This window comes from Condylura cristata, unplaced genomic scaffold, assembly GCF_000260355.1.
Source record: "Condylura cristata isolate star-nosed mole 26May11 unplaced genomic scaffold, ConCri1.0 scaffold00002, whole genome shotgun sequence".
In the NCBI taxonomy this organism is placed as follows: Eukaryota; Metazoa; Chordata; class Mammalia; order Eulipotyphla; family Talpidae; genus Condylura; species Condylura cristata.
In genome coordinates this window covers 4,081,426-4,102,599 of record NW_004567103.1, presented here as the reverse complement: position 1 = coordinate 4,102,599, position 21,174 = coordinate 4,081,426, and the positions used below count along the sequence as shown (strand labels likewise).

The 21,174-nt window shown below is 55.4% G+C and overlaps 1 protein-coding gene across 1 annotated transcript; it reads right to left on the bottom strand.

The window, feature by feature from the left end:
- Nucleotides 1-41: 41 nt before the first annotated feature.
- On the bottom strand, nt 42-19,720 carry SP110 (SP110 nuclear body protein). Its single transcript, XM_012725205.1, has 15 exons — nt 19,665-19,720; nt 17,781-17,928; nt 14,921-15,089; nt 14,011-14,277; nt 13,636-13,707; nt 12,841-12,927; nt 11,623-11,697; nt 11,056-11,124; nt 9,877-10,020; nt 7,563-7,616; nt 6,387-6,452; nt 5,243-5,386; nt 1,983-2,081; nt 1,383-1,525; nt 42-625 (listed from the first exon to the last, which is right to left on the bottom strand). Exons 2-15 carry the CDS (start codon nt 17,916-17,918, stop codon nt 566-568), a joined length of 1,587 nt encoding a protein of 528 aa, XP_012580659.1. The 5' UTR covers nt 17,919-17,928; nt 19,665-19,720; the 3' UTR covers nt 42-565.
- Nucleotides 19,721-21,174: the final 1,454 nt, after the last annotated feature.

Below are 21,174 nucleotides of genomic sequence, written 5' to 3'. Positions count from 1 at the left end.
CTCAGGAACTCTGCTCTTTCTGGTGCCATCAGGGAGGGTCCGACCTTATAAACTTTGAATAAATCTACCGAGGGGCAGGCCAGCTTCGGGGCCCCCCTCTCCTGGATGTCATTAGAGGGTGGGGAGCTCAGGAAGAGGCTTCGTGTCTGTCTGGAGGGGATGTTTAAACAAGGAGGTGGAGGGTCCCCCCTGGGGCTGCCTGGGTGGGGCGAGGCGCTGCAGAGCTGGCTCAGCTGAGGGCATCTTCCCTCCCGGCCTTCTGGTGCTTGTGCTTGGGTTTGTGTGGACCATCAGCGCACTCGACGGGCTGACCGGTGGGAGCTCCCGGCCCATTCTTGCTTACTGGAACACTTTATTTCTGACACATTTGGCTTGTAACCCTCCAATTAGCCAGATCTTTTTCGAAACACGGACCCATACTAAGCTTGCCCTAAACCTTAGAGAGTCAATTAGCTGCAGAAGCCACGCAGCCCTAACCCAGCGGTAACGGAGACACAGCGCCAGCGTGTGACGGGCTGGGGACTCCTAGACCCCAGGGAGACCCTGGCACGGAAGTCTGAGAAGTTCACCTGCGGTTCGCCTCTCTCTTGGGAATTATTCTTGGAGGACAATGTAGAAGTCCTTTCTGAAAGAGAGGAGGGTCAGTAAGTGAGGTTGTTCTGGGGGCACTTCTCTGTCGATACCAAACTTCCCACTTCCTAGTGGCTGTTTGTGCCAGGCCATCAGCTGGGCGTCACATCCAAAGTCTAAAAGAAAAGCCAGCTTCTTCCTTTTCCTCCTGAGCTGTTTAGAAATCACCTTTTCCTGGCTACTCAAGCTCCTTTCTCTCTCCTGCTGCTCCTAACCCTTCTTCCTTCCCAGATAAAAGCCCTGTGGTTCCGTGCTCGCTGTGGGGTGCAGCCACAGGCCTTGTGTTGGGTGTTGGGACTGTGAAGGCCAGCACCCTTGCTTCACAGATGGACTGGGCAGCGCGGTCCACCTGGTGCAGGCGACAGACAACCTGAATGTGCCCCCCAAGGGGTCTGGTGCAGCGGGGTTTTAGGGGGGTGTTTACAGGGTGCAGGACGCAGGGAAGCTGTTGGCAGGGGGCGGTTCGGGGTGTGGGGGCTACGACTTCCTCTAGCTTGCCACCCAACACCACCAGGGTAGGGTACACTTATGAACTCCCTTCTGACCTCAAAACCCCATGCTCGCATTTCAAGTTCTCCACCTTCGGCACCAATCGGAATTTCCCACCCTATTACCCACTTCTGTCCACGAATGGTCGAGCTCTTTCTCAACAGGCTGTGGAACCCCAAGGGGGATTTCTTCCACCCGTTACTGAAATTGCACTCACCCTGCAGGAGATTACCCCACCCCTCTCCGTCACATCACCGGGATACCTTCAGCAGCTGTCCAAGCGTCTTTCCTCGGCACCGAACACTCTGCTTCCATTTCTTTGACTTTGCCAGGTTTCCTTCGATTTCAAATTCCTGCGGTGTGAACCACACACCCCTCTCATTCTGAATGCATTTCGCTGAGGATCCTGTAAGACAGAGACGGCCCTTCCAGCATCCACCTCCACCTTTTGTGAGTCCACCCTAGACCTCTCGGCGTCTCTGGTCTTCCGTCTTCCTGGGTCCAGAGAGACTCCTTGTGATGGGAGGGCCGCACCAGGCATCTGGATCCCTCCTCTTGCCAATCAAAGGAAGCCAGGAAACCTGCCCTAACCCCTGCCAGTGTGGTGGGGGGGGGGTGAGGTGGGGGGAGGGTTGGCATTCGTGAGACACCTGCATGTTCCAGGTGTCAAGGGCCCTGGCCACTGAGATGTCTGAACTGGGAAGCCTGCTCTTCCTCCACTTGGAAAAGCTTCAAATTTCGTTCCTCACCAGCCCTTCATTTTCTGCTCCATAGCTGTAGGGTCCACTTCTTGGACAACGTCCCCCTGCTGGGGGGGGGTCTTCATCTCGGGGCCCCCCAGAGCAGAGATCAAGGAAGCTCACCTTGCTTCATTTTCTCCTTGTATAAAACCCCCTTCACGCCCCCACAGGTGACGGGAAGTATTGGAGAGTGGAAGTCCTCGCTTTTATCTTCAGGTTTTTCTGGAAGTCAGAGAGAAGGGCCGTGTTACTGGCTTCCCGCCATCTCCCTCCCTGGCTCCTCTGTGAGCTGAGGCCACAGTACAGCAAAGCCAATGGAAACAGCACGGGGGCACTCTCGGGGCCTGACAGGCAGGCCGAGGATGCGGGGGTCACTCATGAACAAAACCACGCCCGACACTACAGTAAATGAAAGAGCTTAGCGAAATTTAGGAGAAGATGCCTTTGGCATGTGTTTTTTTTTTTTTTTTTTTAAAGATTTATTTATTTGTGCATACAGAACTGGGGTACAGGCCAGAGGCTCAGGGGCGGCGAGAGGCCCCACCAGAGACAGACCGGGGAGCAGAACAGGCAGATGGACGAAGTACACTGCTGAGGGGAGCAGCGGGCGGGTCAGGAGAGGTCTGCCTCGCCATGTGGTGACCTCCGGGGCAGGCGGGAATCGAACTCATGCGGAAACAGCTTTAGATTCTCAGTGCTGCGCTTTAACCCGCTGCGCCCCAGGGAGGGCCTGGCGTGTGTTTTGATTCGCTACACCAAGACCACCCCTCGAAGCCTTTCGCCCCTCATGCTCTGCTCCTCCCTCGAGCTTCTGGAAGCTGCCTGCGTCCTCAGCGCGGGAGGAAAGGTCGAGCTGGGATCCGGTCACCGGATTCACCCAGGAGGCGCCAGGGAGGCAGACAGTGCGGGGCGGCGTGGGGCTTCGTCCCTGTTTCTTCCCTTTTATCTCCAACGTCCCTGTTTCTTCCTCTGTGAGTAAACACAGCCCCGGTTCCAGAGGAGAGTGCCAGAGGGATTTAGCAACTCAGAACCTCTCACAGGGATGGGGGTTCTCATTCAGGGATGCCGTGACAGACTCAATGTCACCACCACCTGTGACGGGGCGGGTGGTGATGGCCCCTGTTTTGGGTGGGGACCTGGGCTCAGAGCCACAGACCAGAGACTCAGCGCTCTGAGTGGGGGAGCGGGCAGCGGAATCCAGGCTGGACCGCAGGCAGCTGCGCTTTGCAGACCCAGACAGGCCGCTAGAAGAGTGCACGTCCTGTCACAGCACACGGACACCTGGGCTCACCCCCATCCCAGCCAGGGCGGGGTGCTGGAGTCACCGATGGACACCTGGACGCTGGCCGCCTCCCACTTTTCTGAGAGACCAGAGGCTTTTGTTTTAGGTCATGCCAGTCTTTAGCGCTGTCGAGTCTGTAAAGCCGCCAGTACTTGTCCCCGAGGGCTGAGTGCTAACAGGCGGGGCCGGGTCTTGCCAGTTGCCAGTTGTGGGGTCTCGCCCGTTCACGCTGCGCGGCGGCCGCACGGACAGAGGGTAGAGCAGCCCGGAACGAGCAGGTTCTACCTCGCAGGGGGATTTGCGGGCGTCCTTGCACCCACCGTCCAGCAGAGGGCAGCCAGGGCCGGCTTTCCGGCTCCAGGCGCGGGGCGCGCTGCGCACCGGGCACCTTTTTCCTAGCTCACACGAGCGCATGGCTTTGGCTTAGGGCAGAGCAGAACGTAGCCACACGGAGGAGTGGCTTGAGGAAACGCACTAAGCAAGGACATAGCAAAACGATGCTTCGCATGTGGATGCTCAGATCATTCACAGCAGACACTTGCCCTTGTTACAAAGCCCAATCTTGCTTCGGCTTAAAGGGGGAAGAAGAGCGATGTTTTATATATGTCGCGCCTGTCCACACCCTGTTGGAGGTGGGATAAAGCCCCAAGATTTACTGTGTCGAGTCACAAACAATGAAGCCAGGCATGGCAGGCGTGCCCCCGCGCGATCCTGGGGTTCAGGCCGGCTGAGACCCGCTGACGGTGGTTTACACACCGGGTTTTACACGCCGACACAGGACCACGGTGCGCTCACCCGCTCAATGTCCACAAACGATGACCCGAGGGCCCAGTGAGCCCGATGCCTGTTACACAAATAAAGTTTTATTGAAACACAGCCAGGCATGCTTGTTTACCGATTTGTCTTTGGCTAGTTTGACACGAGTGGTTGCCACACCGACTGGGTGGCCAGCAAAGCCGAGGCTGGCTACTCGCTGGCCCTGTCCAGACAAGGTTTGCCCAGCACTGATTAGAGCAATGGCTCACATCTGCATCACGAGTTAGCTGAGGCTCACATCACCGATTCTCGGAACCCCGGGGGAAAAGAAGACCTTGGTGGTGCAGAGACAATAGAAGACACCAGGCTCTGAAAGCTCTGGGCTCTTGGCGACCCTCTTACGGCTGCAAGTCAAGTCCCTAGGCCCCTGCTACCAGGCCGGGCTCCCGGCCTCTAGCAGGGACACAGCCCAGGGTTTAACAGTGCGAATGAAGCACTGCGGGAAACAGTCTTTGCCTTAATGCTGGACACAGGTAAAGGCGGTGGAGGAGGGAGAGGGGCCTTAAATGATATTAAATGCAGCGAAATGGCAAAACTCTGATCACTGGGATGTGTTAATTTAAAACATGAAAATGCATGGACAAGAACACTTCAGCGAGTGGCGTTAGAATAACCTCAAGGGGCCTCAGGTCAGTGCTGTGCGCAGCAGGTCAGAGCACAGCACTGAGAAGCTAAGGCCGCTTCCGCAGGAGTTTGATCCCCGCCTGCCCCAGAGGTGACCACAGGGTGCGGCAGACCTCTCCTGACCCGCTGCTCCCCTCAGCAGTGGACTTCACTGGCCTGCCTGTTCTGCTCCCCACTCTGTCTCTCTTTTGTGAGAAGGGGCCTTCGTGGTGGCCTGGTGGCTGGGCTAGGGTGGCCATGCTCCAGGGCACTGGTGGCCCTGCTGTGGAGGGCCTGGTGCCCAGCAGGGAGGGGGCTTGCCTCTTGCCGCTCACCTCGTGGGAGCCTTTTTTTCTGTCTCCTGTTTTCCTGTCTCTCTGTCTCTCTCACCGCCCCTGCACCTCTGGCCTGTACCCCAGTTCTGTATGCATAAATAAATACATCTTTAAAAAAAACCAGAATAACCTGAAGGTGTCGCCCTTGAGCCGATGCCACTCCTGACACTGGGTTTCTTGGCCTGCAGAGAGGAGACTGGGCTGGGGAGCGTGAGGGGGGCTCATGGCGCTGACCCCGGAAAGGCTGGTGCTCTCCCCACACCCCACCTGGGTTCCTCCCACCTCTCCCCCTTTACAAACCACCTAGCCCACCTCTGTGGCCCCAGACGGCGGCCTTCCAGCCTTACCTTCCGGGCCAGGCCTGGGGGCACCCTGGCTCCCGGCCTTCCGGGTCCTCCTCGCCACCCGCAGCTCCCTGGCTGAGTCATCCTTTCTGGAAGTTGCCCGAGACCCCACTTGGTGGTTCTCGTGGCTTCCGTGGCCAAGTGAGGCTGCCAGGGCCAGAGGCGATGTGTCAGTAGTTTTAATTGGGGTCCCAGTGACTCCATGCCCACTATAAATAACTTCATTTCTCACAGCCCCAGTCCCCCCATTTCAGGAGATCTCTGGGACCCCACAACTCACTTTCCCTCTTGCTATTCCCTATTCCTCTCCGATCCTGTCTTTCTCGCTCCCCCAGACTCATCACTCCCCCTGTTCTCTTTCCCTGTCCCGCCTCCGCCTGGCTGACACGTGACGTGTCCAGGGGAATCTAGACTCCAGCCAGGGCGGGGCCTGGCGCCCTCCTCACCCTCCTCACCGCTGGTGAGGGACACACGCCCTTGGCGTCGGCACTGGCTGGCCTGTTCCTCGCTCTGGTCGCAGGAACGCACGGGTCCCTGTTACCACAGAGTCTCTGGTGAGAGCCAAAGTTGGCTGAAACCTAGAACTCCTCCAAGGAGGCCACTTGGGGAGCGTTTCCAGACAGAGCGCACAGGGGCCCTGCTGACTGCCCACGTGCCCACGTGGGGTCACGTGTCCCCAGGGCTGTGAGGCCCAGAGGGCCCCTCTCGACCCTGACCCAGTGGCAGAGGGAGGGGATGTAGCGACCAGAAGGTCAGGAGGAACCCCAGGGCTGTCCCGTCCCTGCAGCCACCCCCCAAAACTGCCCGGGTCACGGAGCAGGTGTGGGAGAAGCCGGCCGGGCTGCCGCGGCGTGGGGGGCTGAGCGTGGGCCTGGGTCTGCTCTGTCGGCCCCTCCTGGCTCTGCCCCTGAGCTGGACACAGCCCTAACCTGAAGCTCCCCTCGGGCCTCCTGCCCCAGCCCCTCCTCCACGGGAAGCGCCAGGATGCCAGTTAGGGCAACATGGCTGTGGGGCGCCTTCTTTTGCGAGAAGGGGCTTCGTGGTGGCCTGGTGGCTGGGCCGGGTGGCCGTGCTCCAGGGCACTGGTGGCCCTGCTGGGGAGGCCCTGGCGCCCAGCAGAGAGGGGGGCTTGGCTCTTGCCGCTCACCTCGTGGGAGCCTTTTTTTCTGTCTCCTTTTGGAACTTGACCAGATGCAGCGTTTTCTCTTCTTTTCTGAAAGACAAAATAAAATTGTTTCTCATGGCTATCAATATTGATCTGCATGCTTGAGAGATAAATACATTTACATCAAACTTTTTCCATCTTCCTGTCATTTAAGGGGGCCCAGAAAGCCATGGATGTGAAAAATCATCCATTTTACTTGGAAATGAGAAAAGGGTCCTTTGTCTAAAGGAGTATCAGATATTAACCTGTTAACATTTAAAATGCACTTTGTTCTTTTCAAATTAATAACACATGCTTGCAAGTATAGGATATACAGTTACGAAAGATTATCTTAGCCAAAACTCAAGACCCAAAATGACAGAAGATGAACAGATCTGTTTACAAATTAAAATCACAATTTCCGCATTTCAAGAAATGCCCTCACAACATTGAAATAAAAAAAAAGAGGGTAATATTCCAACATGGAACATTAGGCTAATACCTTTGATCGAGTGAACATGACTTAAGTGATAGATAAAAGACCAAAAAAAAAAAGCAGTAAATAAATAATTTTCAAAGGTGGTAAAACGAAAGACTAGAAATAAAAAAGACTGGGAGAGTGGGCGAGAAAGGATTCTTTGAAATTAATTGAGAAATGCGACGTTTACTTCACAGCCTCTCTGACCAGTGACCAGGAGATGCAGCCAGGGGAGGCCACGAAATGGTCACGGAAGCAAAGTGCAACCTGCAGTGTCCCTCGCGGGGGAGGGGCCCCTCCTGCCTCTGGCTGCCAGGCGGGGTGCTGGCTGGACCCCGAGAAGGGGCTGCCACACCTGAGGATGGTGGTGCCACTGCCAGAAGGCGCCGGGGCGCCCCGGCTCCCACAGCCCGCTCCACGCAGGAGAGAGCACGGTCCCTCACGCCAGCCGCTGTTTGGGAAGGGTTTGCTTAGTTCTCAGACACACACGAGGAGCAAATCTAAATGGCTGCTGCAAAGTATGGACTTTTTCTAGAATGAAAAAAAATTCAGTCAACAAAGAAAAAGAAGTTAAAGCACGGTTGCAGTGAGCACACCTCTTTTCTGGCTTGCAATGCAAACTCTTGTAGCTGGAAGGGCATCACGCCTCCATCAACATCAAATCCACCCCAACGGACACCAAGCAGATTTCTTATACTTACGCTTTTTCCCAGGAGCCTGACCCAAAGACACTTTACTGCCATGATCGGCAAGGTCTGCAGAAAAATAAGAAAGTGCTCTGTGAGGAAGCGAGCCTTACCTTGCGGGGCCACGTCCCTTTCAGACAGCCCCGTGCTGGCCGGGCCTGCCAGTGTCACTCGGTCCCTTCCTCTCTACGGAACACTGTCAAGTGAGTCAGGTCCCTGGAAGAGACTGTTAAACGATCGCTTGTATGCAAGATCATCCCGCTCGGTGATTCTGACCCCTGAGCTATTCCTCCTTGAGGGCCACACGTGGCCCGCTCTGAGTCTGTGGCAGGACACTGGGCCCAGCTAAGGAGCACGTCTGGCTCCATCCTCACCTGGGGTGTCGGCAGGCTGTGCCCGGAGGTGGCTTCAGCGAGCAGTGAGTAAGTCGCTGTCCGCTAGGATATTTGTGTTTACAGTGAAATGTTTTCCTTTGATTTTCCCAGGGGGTGAAGTGTCTGGACACAAAAGTTCTGTGTGGGCTTCAGGACACGCTGGGCCCTTCTCTGACGCTGGCAGCCTTGTCAACATAACAATTAGCATGCTGGCCAATCTCTCCCTTTGAGACTTCGGCTTAAATTGCTCATTCTTCCTCTCCTCCTATCTTGCCTTTGCTCTGTTAATCCCTTCACTCTCTGGCGATGGGGGGAAATGTGCTTTCAGTCAACTATGAACCAGAATGCTTCTCGTAAGGAAGTCAATACGGAATGGGTTTGCTTCTATCTTGATGTATATTTGAAGACTGGGAAATCCCAGTGGTCCTCTTATGGTGGGATAAAAAGAAAATCCTACAAGTCTTTATAGCTTTTAGAAATGCAGAGAAGTTTTACAGGACATTATCAGTGTGTTTCCACTGAAGCACCAGGGCCGTGTCTGGGGATCCCGTGGGCTGTGAGCCACCGTTTCCCAAATATGGTGATATTATAAAGCCTTGCATGAGTACAAAACTCATTCAGAATGCAATCTGTGATAACTCATTTATAGGAACAGAAAGTTTGACTATATTACAGGTTATGAAAGTTATATGAAAAGTTCAATGATGGGGCTTCAGATGCTCGAGGAACCAAGAGGCCACCCTGATTCCATGTGGCATCAGGATGGGTGTCCACTGGTCTCGCCGAAGCGCTTTGACAAGCCTGCACTTTTCAACGCTAGACCCTGTGAGGCTGAGTCTTCTTCACCCACCCCAAACTGGTTGAATGCAGAAGTAGACGGAGACCCAATAGAGGGCCCTCCTGGTGACGGAGGGGTTAAAGCGCAGCACTGTGATCTATCACAATATCACAACCACTGCAGTACAAGTTCGATCCCCGGCCAGGGAGGTGACCCACAGGGCACAGCAGACCTCTCCTGTCTCCCTGCTGCTCCCCTCAGCAGTGCATTGCAGATGATCTGCTTGTCCTGCTCCCCACTCTGTCTCTGGGGGAATCCTCTCACCCCCCTGCACCGCTGGCCTGGACCCTAATTCTTGTATACATAAATTAATCTTTTTTTTTTTAAAGATTTATTTATTTGTTCATACAGAACTGGGGTACAGGCCAGAGGCTCAGGGGCGGCGAGAGGCTTCACCAGAGACAGAGTGGGGAGCAGAACAGGCCAAATGATGAGGTCCACCGCTGAGGGGAGCAGCAGGCGGGTCAGGAGAGGTCTGCCACACCATGTGGTCACCTCCGGGGCAGGTGGGAATCGAACTCATGCGGAAGTGGCTTTAGTTTCTCAGTGCAGTGCTTTAACCCGCTGAGCCACCAGGGAGGGCCCTACATAAATAAATCTTAAAAAAAAAAGGAACCCAATAGACTTTGAATAAGTAAGACCTTACACTTAGAGATTTGCAAATATGTAGAATGATGGCACTCTCCTAACCACTTTTCTTACTTGGAAGTCCATTTCTTTTTCATAAAAATAGGCTCTTTATGTTAGCAAGTAATTGCTATTACTTATTTTAAAAGAATTAATAAATACATAGCCATTTTTAATGATCACGTTTTTATGAAGTATGTGCATCTGCGTATAGACAGCTACGTGTGTGCATACACAGATATATCTATGCACACACACAACATCCAGTTCTTTGGGGGCCTCCACGATCTCTGAGTGTGAAGGAATCTTAAGATTAGAAGTTTGAGAGCTGCTGAGCTTGCAGCTACCCGTGACACCTCCTCAGACGGACCGTTAGTTGTCTCCTCTCCATCCCTCTTCTGCAGGTCACAGCCCTTCTCTTCAGCCCCTGCCTGCTTCCGAGAGACCTCCCCACCACTGCACCCCAGACGGCGGACCCACCCAGCCTTACCTTCTGGGCCAGACGGGGTGCCCTGCCTCCTGGCCTGGGCCCTGGTCACCACCCGCGGCTGCCCGGCCGAGTCGTCCTGCCTGGGGGTCGCCTGGGCCCCTACGACGCGCTGCTCTTGGCTTCTGTGGCCAGGTGAGGCTGCCCCTGCAGGTCATGTTTGCGATTAGCTTCAACTGGGTCCCCCCAACACCTGATCGTGACCTCTCTCTACTGCCCGGCTCCCACCCTTTGAGTTCTCTGGGCCCCAGTGCTCACCGCTCTTTCTGATTTTGTATCTGTCTTGTCCACATTTCATTTCAGGTCATTTCCCTCCAAAATCAGCAGCTGGCCTCATTTTCTGAACCAGCAGCTGACATCAAATGTACAAATTTGGAGGAACCCCAGAGCAGTCGGGCTTACTTCTTGACTCTTGATGGTGGGTCCCCGATGCTGGGAGGTGGCCATGTGGTCTCTGTACAGGACTGTCCATGTGGTCTCTGTACAGGACTGGCCTTCCCCATCTCACCGTCAGCCCTCACCCAGGCCCAGGCGCCTGCGTGGCATCGGTGCCGAGAGGGCTGTCCTGCTCCTGTTCTTTTCTGCTTGCAATCACCCTTCACGTAGCACCACGCTTGACCTTGCCAGGCCCACTGGAGCGTGTCCCTCCCTGGTCGGATCTGGTCGACCGCTCCCCACTGCATTAGGGTAAAATGGAACTTCCCTGGGAAGAGCACACGGGACTATGGTGATAGCACACGCGTGAGGAGGTGGTGGGAAGTCCATGGGGATGACAACCGAGATGGAAAATGTACAAAGTGAAGAATGATGTAAAAACTATATAAAATTTGGGGCCTCCCTGGTGGTGCAGCGGGTTAAAGCGCAGCACTAAGAAGCTAAAGCCGCTTCCGCATGAGTTCGATCCCCGCCTGCCCCGGAGGTGACCACATGGCGCGGCAGACCTCTCCTGACCCGCCCGCTGCTCCCCTCAGCAGTGTGCTTCGTCAGTTGGCCTGTTCTGCTCCCCACTCTGTCTCTGGTACCACACCTGCACCTCTGGCCTGTACCCCAGTTCTGTATGCATAAATAAATAAATATTTAACTATGTATATATATAATTAAAAAAATAAAACAGAACGTCCCTCCCCTTGGCCAGCAGGCACGGGCAGCCTCCGGGCCTCAGTCTCCTCTGTGTTGTCTTACCTCTTGGGAGGCTTGTTTTCTGGCGCCTCTTTCTTGAACTTGAACAAGGACTTCTTTTCTTCTTCTTCCCTAAAACGAGGGCACGAACGGTCCCATGTCAATGAGTTTCAGTTTGTACTTTTGGTCTTGACACCAGGGAGCTGCGTCACTAGCAGCCTGAAGGAGAAGTCGGCGGAGAGGAGCAGAGGAAGGGTTGGAGAGGGTGTCGGACGGGCCTGTTGACCCCATGGACGTGAGTGTGGGGTGACAGGGGTGCTGGCGTTTTGGTCCCTAAACCGGCCTTGTGATCTGCTGGGTGGTGGCAGGAGGTCACAGACCGTGGTGCATAAAAGACGGAAGTGAGCTTCTCACTTGAGTGGCTGAGACCCGGAAGGGACGTGGGGGCGGGGCTGGCTGGGCGGGGCAGGCCGCTGGTGCCCACCAACTGCCATGAAGGGCTTAGAAGAAGGTGTCGTGGGCAGGATCTGGGTAGGTCCTGGGAGCTTCGGGCACGAGCTCATCAGAAAGGCAGAAAACACCTTTGCGTTCACCCACCTGGCACTTAGAGGAGAAAGACACCCCTCTTACCTTTCTTGTGAGTTTTGGGGGGCACCTCTTGGGGCTCTTTTGACTCATGTGGTTCAGGAGAATCTTCTCTTATCACTGAAAAGAGTACAATTCAGTTCAGAGTGTGGTCTGGCTGAGAGTGCAAGGCAGATCGATGGGGGCAGAGCGCAGTTTTGGGGTCTGCCGTGTGTGGGGTTCCTGGCTCCGTCTTGGTTTGATCCACAGGTTACTGGGGCCAGCATAACAGTCACAGTGAAGCAGGGTGATTGTTCCCAAGGGGCTCAGTCTCAAGAGGGTCCCTTACTCCACAGAGGAGAAATGTGGGGTGCTTGGTGGGCACCCCCCTCAGGGAAGGAGGCTGAGAGCCTGGAGAGCCGGCCCCCTCAATCCTGGTGGCCACAGGAAGAAGAACGATTTTGCATTTAAAAATACATGTCGTTGTTCAGCTGTCTGTGATGGGTACTCTTAAAATTCTGTGTCTGTGATTCTTATCCCTCGAGAATCTGCGAAGGAGGCCAAGTGTCTCCTGTTCCTGAACAAAGGCGGCCGCGGGACGCGGAGGCTGGCCTGTACTGGCTGGCACGGCCGGCAGCAAATAGGCTCAGGCTCCTTTTGGCTGCGCTAACACAGACAGAGGGCGGGAAGCCAGAAACATCCAGGTCTGCTTCAGGAAGTGTCAGTTTCTCATCTACAACACCACGAGTTCATCTCGAAGCTGGCTCCTGAAGAACTGGGAGGCAGCCAGAGGTCTTTGGACTTTTTAATAAGTAGTTGCATTTCAAGTTAGGTTCGTAACATCAACTCTTAAGAGTCAAACATTACAGAAGGGGCGGGGTTGACTGTGGGAGTCCCCTACTTCGGAGTAAAGGTCACTGGTTCAGCCCCAAGCCTGTTTCCGTTTGCTTCACCCTCCTGGAGCGGCCTCAGAGAGTGACTGCGTCCAACACTCCCTCTGGGCTGGCTCCTGCCCCTTCCCTGGGCGCCCTCCACAGCCCTTCCTGGAACGTGCTCTCCCTCCGCAGACCCCCTGGGGGTGTCCCGGCTTGGCTAATAGTGGGGTCCTGTCCCTCTCTACCGCTGTCCTCTCCTAGTCCAGCTCCCTAGACTCATCGACCTTGTGCTCCACTCAGGAACTCGGGGCTCCTGCCTGGTCTCCCCGAGGGCTGCTGAGTGGCCGAAGCCTGTCTTCCCTAGGGACCCGAAAACTAAGGCAAGCGAGGCTGTCCAGGTCAGGCTTACTTGGCACAGGGCTTGTGGGGGCCGTGGTGGGCATCTCCACTGCATCTTCTGCATCTGTCATGGGGGGGGCTGGTTTGTCACTGGACACTGAGCAGAGGAAGAAAGGGAATTTTAGCTCCTCGGACCAGCAGACAGGCACCAGGAGGAGGAGCGAGAACAGTCTGTTCTAACCACTGAGCCAGAGAGGGCCAAGCCCGGCGAGGGCAGGACCGCGGGGTGCGGACCACGGCCACCCCGTCAGCTACTTGCTAATTCCGTGGCGGTCCTCGCTGGCGGCTTTTATCCTGGAATTCTAGAAAGTGGACCCTTCCCTTGTTATTAGCTTCTGGGTCATGTCAAGCTACACGTTTGGGTGAGCACCGTCTGGACCCGAGGGCCCCTCCTCCCAGCTCTGGAGGCCCAGCCACACCGTCCACTCAGGCGGCACCCCGCCACTGCAGGGCTCATGCCGGGGCAGCCTCCTTCCGGTGACGGGTCGGGGTACAGCATGAGAAGTCACAGCAGGCCCTGCGGACTTTCAGCGTTTCTGATGGCTGCAAGGACAATCCCCTTAGGATCCAGCCACAGAAACACGCATATGGCCAAGAGGAATGGCCAGACCCTGTCGCTCAGGGCCGTGGGCTGCGATGGCCCGGGCCAGGATGCAGGACACCTCGGCCGCAGCTGGCCCCGGCAGCCTTCCGACGCGCGGTCCCGTCTCCCATCAGTGCACATGCCACCACCTCCCCTTTGTCACCCAGTTCTTTCCCCTGGTTCCTGCCCTCTGGCTGGGCGGGTCAGCCCGGGAAACACTACCTTGCACGGTGTCAGGGGGCGTGCTGGGCTTCTCTGGGGAGTCTCCATCATTCACTTGGGACGTGAGGTTGTCTTCGGTCATTGAAGAGAGGAAGAGACATCATTACAGGGTGTCAGGCCGGGGGTGACCGGGAAGAGCCCAGGGCAGGCTGTCCACTGGGTCCAAGAGCAGGGGACCGGTGGTCCAGGCGGGGCAGCTGCTGTTCTGGGCTCCAGGACTTAGCCAGGCCCTGTGACCCCTAATCCGTTGGTAGAGTTGCGTGTGGCAAGTGGGTACATGGGAAACGGATCAAGGAAAATCCGAGACCCTGGCATTCAAGACCCGGTCACAACACACTGGACGGGGGTGCCTGGCAGAGGGCACCCCATCCTCACCTGGGGTGAGCCTCTCATCCCGGTGGATTCCAGGGTGATCTGCGGCCGGAAGGGCGGGGCCGGGCTGCTCAGCCCAGGCCTCAGCGCTGTGCGGCTTGGCTACTGCAGGCCCAGTGACGGTGGCCAAGGACTGGGGGTTGAGGCTGGAAGAGGGGTTCTGGGGAGGGGGCAGTGGCAGCAGCCTGGGCTGGCGGGAGCTCCCTTCTGCGGCGTCATCCAGGCTGAGGACGGCTGTGGGTCTGCTCCAGCCTCCGTGGGAACTGACCACTGGAATTGGCGAAGGAACTCAGGTCACGCCTTGGAGTCTCTGAATTCTTCGGCAAAGGGGGCTTTCTTATACGTGATTTCCAGGAGCACAGGGGCGGGGAGTCATTCACTCTCCCCGAGGAGCGTAAGCCAACTCACCCTTATCATCGCCCACATGGTCCCTTCCTATCTGGTTTACTTGCTTGGCCATTCAGTGATTTAAAAACGGCACCAGGTCTCAGATCTAATACCATAGTGGCTTCACTCATAAAGTTGAGTTTGCCTTGCACTAGGGGTCTAAGTTCTTTAATTTTGGCTTCAGAATGAGGACAATTATATACAGAGCTGTAATTGAACAGCTGTCCCTGTTTTCAGAAAAAACAAAACACATTCCACCTCCCTGCAGCAAGTAAGAGAAAATATTGATTTCTTCACATGGTTTCTATTCTCCTTTCTGCTTATTTCTGCATTTGCAGCTTTCATGCCTCAAAATGCTCTGGGATGCCCCAACTTTCTGCTCACCTCAAAATCCCCATGTCAGAGCTTGCTTCTTAACTTCTCAAAGAGAAAGTGGGGGGGGGGTGCATTTTCCACAGGGTGGAAACCAGAAAGGCTCCACCCGCCTCCCGCCCCTGTAGCCCAGCGTCGCCCAGGAAGCCAGTACCGTTTCTGAAGCTCCTGAGAGGCACCGCCAGGTTAGGGTACTCGTACAGGTGCAGCGAGCAGAACACCGTCTCCAGGACTGACGCGCTAAACGTCTTCTCCAGTTTGGCGAGAATGTTGTAGATCACTTTGGACACAGGGACCAGATTTCTACAGGCTTCCAGAGACTCCTTTAGGCACGGAACAAAGGATCATGACACATGATTATAAAATGGCAGGAAGTTCATTACTATTATGATACTCTGCGGTTTTCAAAGATGTTAGAAAGCTACTGGGGTCTTTGCAGAAGCAATTCGCATACATCGCATGGTCAAATTTCCTGAGGTAGAGAAGGCACATGTTTACTTTTGAAACTTCACCTTCCCTGGGATGTGGATGTCTAAGTCTAAATATTTTAGGCTTAAATATTTTAGGACTAAATATTTTAGGCTTCTTTAAAATCAGTTTGCTTTATGAAGCTTTTTCTTTGTTTTGCATTGCTGTGGGCCTCCCTCTTTAAGGCACAGCACTGTGAAGCTTGGCGCGGCCGCCTCAGTGAGAGTTCGATCCCCGTCCCAGAGGTGACCCACATGGCCAGCAGACCTCTCCTGGCCCGCCCGCTGCTCCCCTCAGCAGTGTACCTCGTCGATCTGCCTGTTCTGCTCCCCACTCTGTCTCTGAATCCTCTCACCACCCCTGCACCTCTGGCCTGTACTGTGGAACGCAGCTAAGCGGTCGCCATTGCAAGATGGCGCCGAGTTCCGGCCCGCCGCACACACAAACAACTTTGACTCAAGGCCGCTTGCCGGAGTCTGCCCAGCAACATGCCACTGCCAATCCGAATCTGCCACGTAGTCCATGAGGGTTCACGCCCCTTGCGTAGTGTATAAATATGCTGGCCTTTCTCCTTTCGGGGCCCTTCACCCTCAGACCATCTTCAACCAAGCAGCGCTTCAATAAACTGTGATAGAGGAAGAATCCTGAGTTCCGTGTTTCATTCCGCGCTGGACGCGGGTTGCAACACTGTACTCCAGTTCTGTATGCACAAATAAAAAATTAAAAAAAAAAAGAAGACGACGAAGGAGAATTGCTGTGTAGGCCAAAGGTGCTGGATTCACCAGACAAAAGTGGGGAGCAGAACAGACGGACCCACTGAAATCCACTGCTGAGGGGAGCAGCGGGGAGACAGGAGGGGTCTGCTGTATCCTGTGGGTCACTCCCTGGCCCAGGATAGAACTCAGGCAGCAGCAGTGACAGTGCTGAGACCTGGCCCCAGGCCACCTGGGAGACCCCATGAAAGCTGTTTTTCAGTGTCTTTGAAGGAAGAAATGTTAAGGGAGGAGTGGAATCAGAGGCTGCTACTGGGTAATTTATCCTGTAAGGCTCTGAGCAGAACTGTCAGGCAGTGGATCTAAAAGTGGGCCCCAAGTGGCGATTTTGTTGATCACTCGGTAACTGCTGCTCTGCTGTGTGTTGGACCTGAGATGACTCGAGCAGGGACACCATCCAGAGAGCTCCTCTTGCTGAGAGGGGCCAAAGCAGGAACGCGGCAGTGGGGCGCTGGCGCAGAAAAACAGTTGCTGAGCACCTCCTGAGGGCGGCAAGCACCCTTGGGTGCACAGCACTGGGGAAGGTCAGCGTGGCGCCCCTCCGGAGGAGGGACGCGGCCGCTGGAGAAGGTGGGTCGGAGGTGAGAGGCACAGCTGAGAGGAGCACCTATGGCTCCTGGCAGGGCGCTCGAAGGGAAACCGGAGGTTACTACGCAGGGCTGCGGGTCTCAGTAGAGGAGCAGGTCAAGGAGTCTCCCGCGGAGAGGGCTGGACTGCGGTCAGAGGGCCATCGGAGGGGCGGGCCAGCCGGGCCCTGGGGAAGACACTCTCTCACTCCTGGCACTTCCATGGACCTGAGCCGGGACATGCTGGGCAAACAGTGCCCGGTTTTTTTTTTTTGTCTTTTTTTTTTTTAAAGATTTATTTATTTGTGCACACAGAACTGGGGTACAGGCCAGAGGTGCAAGGCGGTGAGAGGCTTCACCAGAGACAGTAGGGAGCAGAATAGGCTGACTGACTGAAGTGCACTGCTGAGGGGAGCAGCGGGCGGGCCAGGAGAGGTCTGCCACGCCATGTGGTCACCTCCAGGGCAGGGGCGGGGATCGAATTCATACTGAAGTGGCTTTAGCGCTTAGTGCAGTGCTTTAACCCGCTGCGCCACCAGAGAGGGCCCAAACGGCCCTTTTTATCCATGGAGCTCACGATGTCCGCCTTGCTTCACATTGGGTTAACTGTGGGTAGCAGGCTCTTGGGGGCTGGATGGTGCCCCTAGTGGGCTGAACGGCCCCTCCTCTCCACCCCCAAAGATATGCCCACTTGAAATCTCAATGTGGCCTTTCTTGGGAGGGCTTTGTAGAAATAATTAAGAGAAAAATCTTCTGATGAGGCCATCCAGGATTAGGGCGGACCCTCATCCTAATAACGAGTCTGGATAAAAAAAAAAAAAGACAAAACGCAAAGACGAGAAGGTGATATGAGCCGTAAACAGCAAGGAAACACTGCTTCTGCAGGCCGGGAAGACTGCTGGCCCCTCCAGAAAACAGAAAACATGTTCGGCAACGAATTCTCCCTCAGAGCCTCTAGAAAGAGCCAGCCCTACCAACGATTTAATGTAGACTTCTGGGCTCCAGAACCATAGGGCATGAATGTTAGTGGCCTGAAGCCACCTGGGTGGTCATGGCAGCTCCCGCCACACCCGCTCTCCGCCCTTGAACATTCTGGACTGGCCTTCAAGCTCTGGGAGCACTGCGGGCTTGGGTCTGATTGCAGGGCGCAACAGTCAGGACGCCTGGTGGGGGCTGGGCGCCCTGGGAAGCAGCCGGCACCACTCACCCTGTACAAGCTCTCAGTGATGAAGCCGTTGTCCAGCAGGCTTTCGACAAAGGGGAACGGCTTGTGTATGGCATAGGCCATCTCCAGCTTCTTGCATGTGAAGTGCTGGCGAAGGGCCTCCTCCAAGGGCCGGGTCATGGCGAAAACTCTGTGGCAGGGGCACAAGAAGAAAGAAGAGTCAGTACGGAGTTACTAAGTACAGCTCTCTGCAGGCAGCAGTCTTCTAGAAACAGGTATTTTGTCCCGAGGGCGTCTGCAAGCGAAAGCGACTCACAGGTAGAGACAGATGCCACCTTCAGCTAGAGTGGGGGACAGAAGGGACACATGTGTGGCACAGAGCCCCGGAGAGGCGGCGAGTCGTGGGGCGGCAGAGACTGCCAAGAGCTAACACTGACTGGGTGCTTTCTGTGTGCCAGACTTGGGGGAGTCAACTTCCTCTCACCACAGACTTTTGCATTTTCTGCATCCATGCAAGATTATAAAAAAAAAAAAAAATGACCATTTTCAGGGCAGGAGAAAATATGAGGACTTCTGTGAGACGAGAATTCACCAATGGCGTTCTTGACAAATTATCTGGGAAAGGGAAGCACTAAGAGTTAATTGAGACAATGAAGCAAACATAGATCCCATTTTTCCAACTTCATCTGGTGTTGGAGAACAGAGCTGTGATTCTCGAGGAATTTGTAGGGATTTGATCCCACGGACAGCTTGGGACTTGTTGCCTCCCTCACTCCTGTAAGTGGGACCAACAAGATGAACTACCCAGTAGTCTGTATACACACACGGCCACACACGGCTGGCATATGTACCCATATGTAACTGCATGTACACGTATGTGCGTGTCTATACATAGTACATGTGAAAAGAATCATTCGCTAGGGAAGATCCCACAGAGCTTCCTTCCGTTAGCTGGGAAGGACGCGCCGACACCAGCTCCCGGCCACAGAGGCGGGAAAGGAAACCTGCTAGGAGGGGCTCTGGGTCACCCCCAGCATGCCCGACTGCAGCCATGCTCAGAGCAGGGCATCTCTGGTCCTCACTCTTCATCTGCTACGACTGACGAGGATGAAGTGCGCAGAGGAAGTCAGTTACTGCTCCAGGGAGCGCAGCCCAGCAGAGCTGTCTGGCCCGAACCCCATTTCCACCGATGCCTGCTTCTCCTCTAGGGCTGCTCAGATTTTTATCATCTTTCCTCCTGTCCAAGTGGGGTCTCTTCTTAGGAGCACAGAAGTGTATATGCCTTAACAGCGACCCCTCACGTAGAACAAAAAGCCAAGCAAAAACAAGCAAGTGAGTCAAATATAAGCATATAAAAAACTGGTAACTCCCGATTAGCCAGAGGGGCATCCAGGTCCATACGGACATGTTTGCCTATCGAGTCCACTGAGATGGAAAATCATCATCATCATCCGTGAGTGTCAGACTCTGCCACTAGGGATTCATTTCAATGCCACAGCCATGAGTGGGCTTAGAGAAAAAATGCAGACGTTCGAGATTCCCTCGTGAGGATATTAAATGTACCCCCTTAAGCTCACTTCTCTTGCAGCTCCCCACCACCTCCAGCCGTGCGTGGGGGCTCCTGTCTCAGGTCCGGACGAGGTGGGTGGGGGTGCGCAGAGGCGCGCACGCGCGCTCGTCATCTCCCCCCCCATCCCCAGGGACTTTAGGGGGGAACAGCGGGGCTGTGTGTCTCCTCCTCCACCCCCAACCCCCAGGTCTGTCTTTTTTTTTTTTAAACTGTCTCTACTAACCCCCAGACTCCCCTTTCCCATGTCTGGAAAACACTATGTAGGAGAGACGCTCACACGTCCAACAGTGGCGTTTCCACACTAACTACACGCCCGATCCCCCAAAGGAAGAGTAAGGTGAGGGACGAGGGCGCACCTGGGGGATGGGGACGCTCCTGCCCCTTTCGGGTCTGGCGCGGCGTCTCCCTCGAGTCTGCTCGGCGGGAGCGGCGGGCTGGAGGGCGCGGGCCGGAGCCGCGGGCTTCCGCGGAAAGGAAACCGAAAGAAGCCGGGGCTGGGGGCGGGACGCCGAAGGCGGGGCCGGAGACGCCGCGGGACCTCACCCGGGGCCCGTGGGGTGGGGGCTTGCGCCGCCGCCGCCGCCAGGACCTGCCGGGACAGGTATGCACGGCGTGGGCGAGGACCAGGGGTGCAGCCCCCAGTCCACAGATCCGGGGGTGCCGGTGAGGGGGCAGCATGCCCGCTCCTCTCCCCACCCCACCCTCTTCCTCCCGGACCCTTTGCGGTGATGCAAACGTGCCGGAATCACGTCCTGATGGTGTGCAGTGACCCAGCTGGATACTTTTTGTAGAAGTCGCCCCATCTTCTAGAAAGCAAACAGAAGCCCAAAGGGCCAGGGGGTACCTCAGGAATGCCTGTATTTGTCCAGACAACATAGAAAAAAAAATAAGAAAGTGGAACGAAACGGAGCCTGGGTGTAAACCGAAATCTCGGCGAGGTCAGCAGACCTGCAGGCAGGAAAGTGGCCGAGAGCCAGGCGGGCAGTTGGTCGAAGGCAGAGGCAGGGCAGGAGAAGATTCTAGAACAGCCACTACTGCAGGGGAGGCAGGAACGTCCCCACGCCCCTTTCAGTGAATTCTAACGAACACTGTGCTTAGGGGCTGTGAAAACTCCCCCAACTGGAAATCTGTGTAACTTGACCGAATCCGGGGTTCCTCTCACCAGGGCATCCTCATCTGACCCCTCAGAAAAATGGTGAGACGCCATCGTGGCACCCAAAGGCTATGACTCAAGGCTGACCTGCAGGAGCGAGACGAGACTCCTCCCGGGGTTCCTGTGGGAAGGGAAGCAGGAGTGGAGACAGCAGGCACGTCGGTCAGAAAGTAAGTAGACAAAGACCCCGGGCTTCTCGCTGGGACCGGGGGGCCCCCATGATGCGGGAACCGCAGCCGTGTCACACACATGCCACCATCTGGGGCCTTGACACGCTGTGAGGTTTTTTTTTTTAATTTTTTCAAGATTTATTTATTTATGCATACAGAACTGGGGTACAGTCAGAGGTGCAGGGGTGCAGGGGCGGTGAGAGGATTCACCAGAGACAGAGTGTGGAGCAGAACAGGCCGGCTGACAAAGTCCACTGCTGAGGGGAGCAGCGGGCAGTCAGGAGAGGTCTGCCACGCCATGTGGTCACCTCTGGGGCAGGCGGGGATCGAACTCCTGCTGCAGTGGCTTTAGCTTCTCAGTGCTGTGCTGTAACCCGCTGCGCCACCAGGGAGGGCCCTTTTTTTAGCTTCACTTTATTGAGGAATGAAACCGTTCCTCTGACATAGACACTGCAGTGATTTTTTAAATTGATGTTTCCATAATTATTTTGTTATGTCTTTGTTAATTCTGGGGTAACACCTGATGTCTCTGTCCGGTGTCGT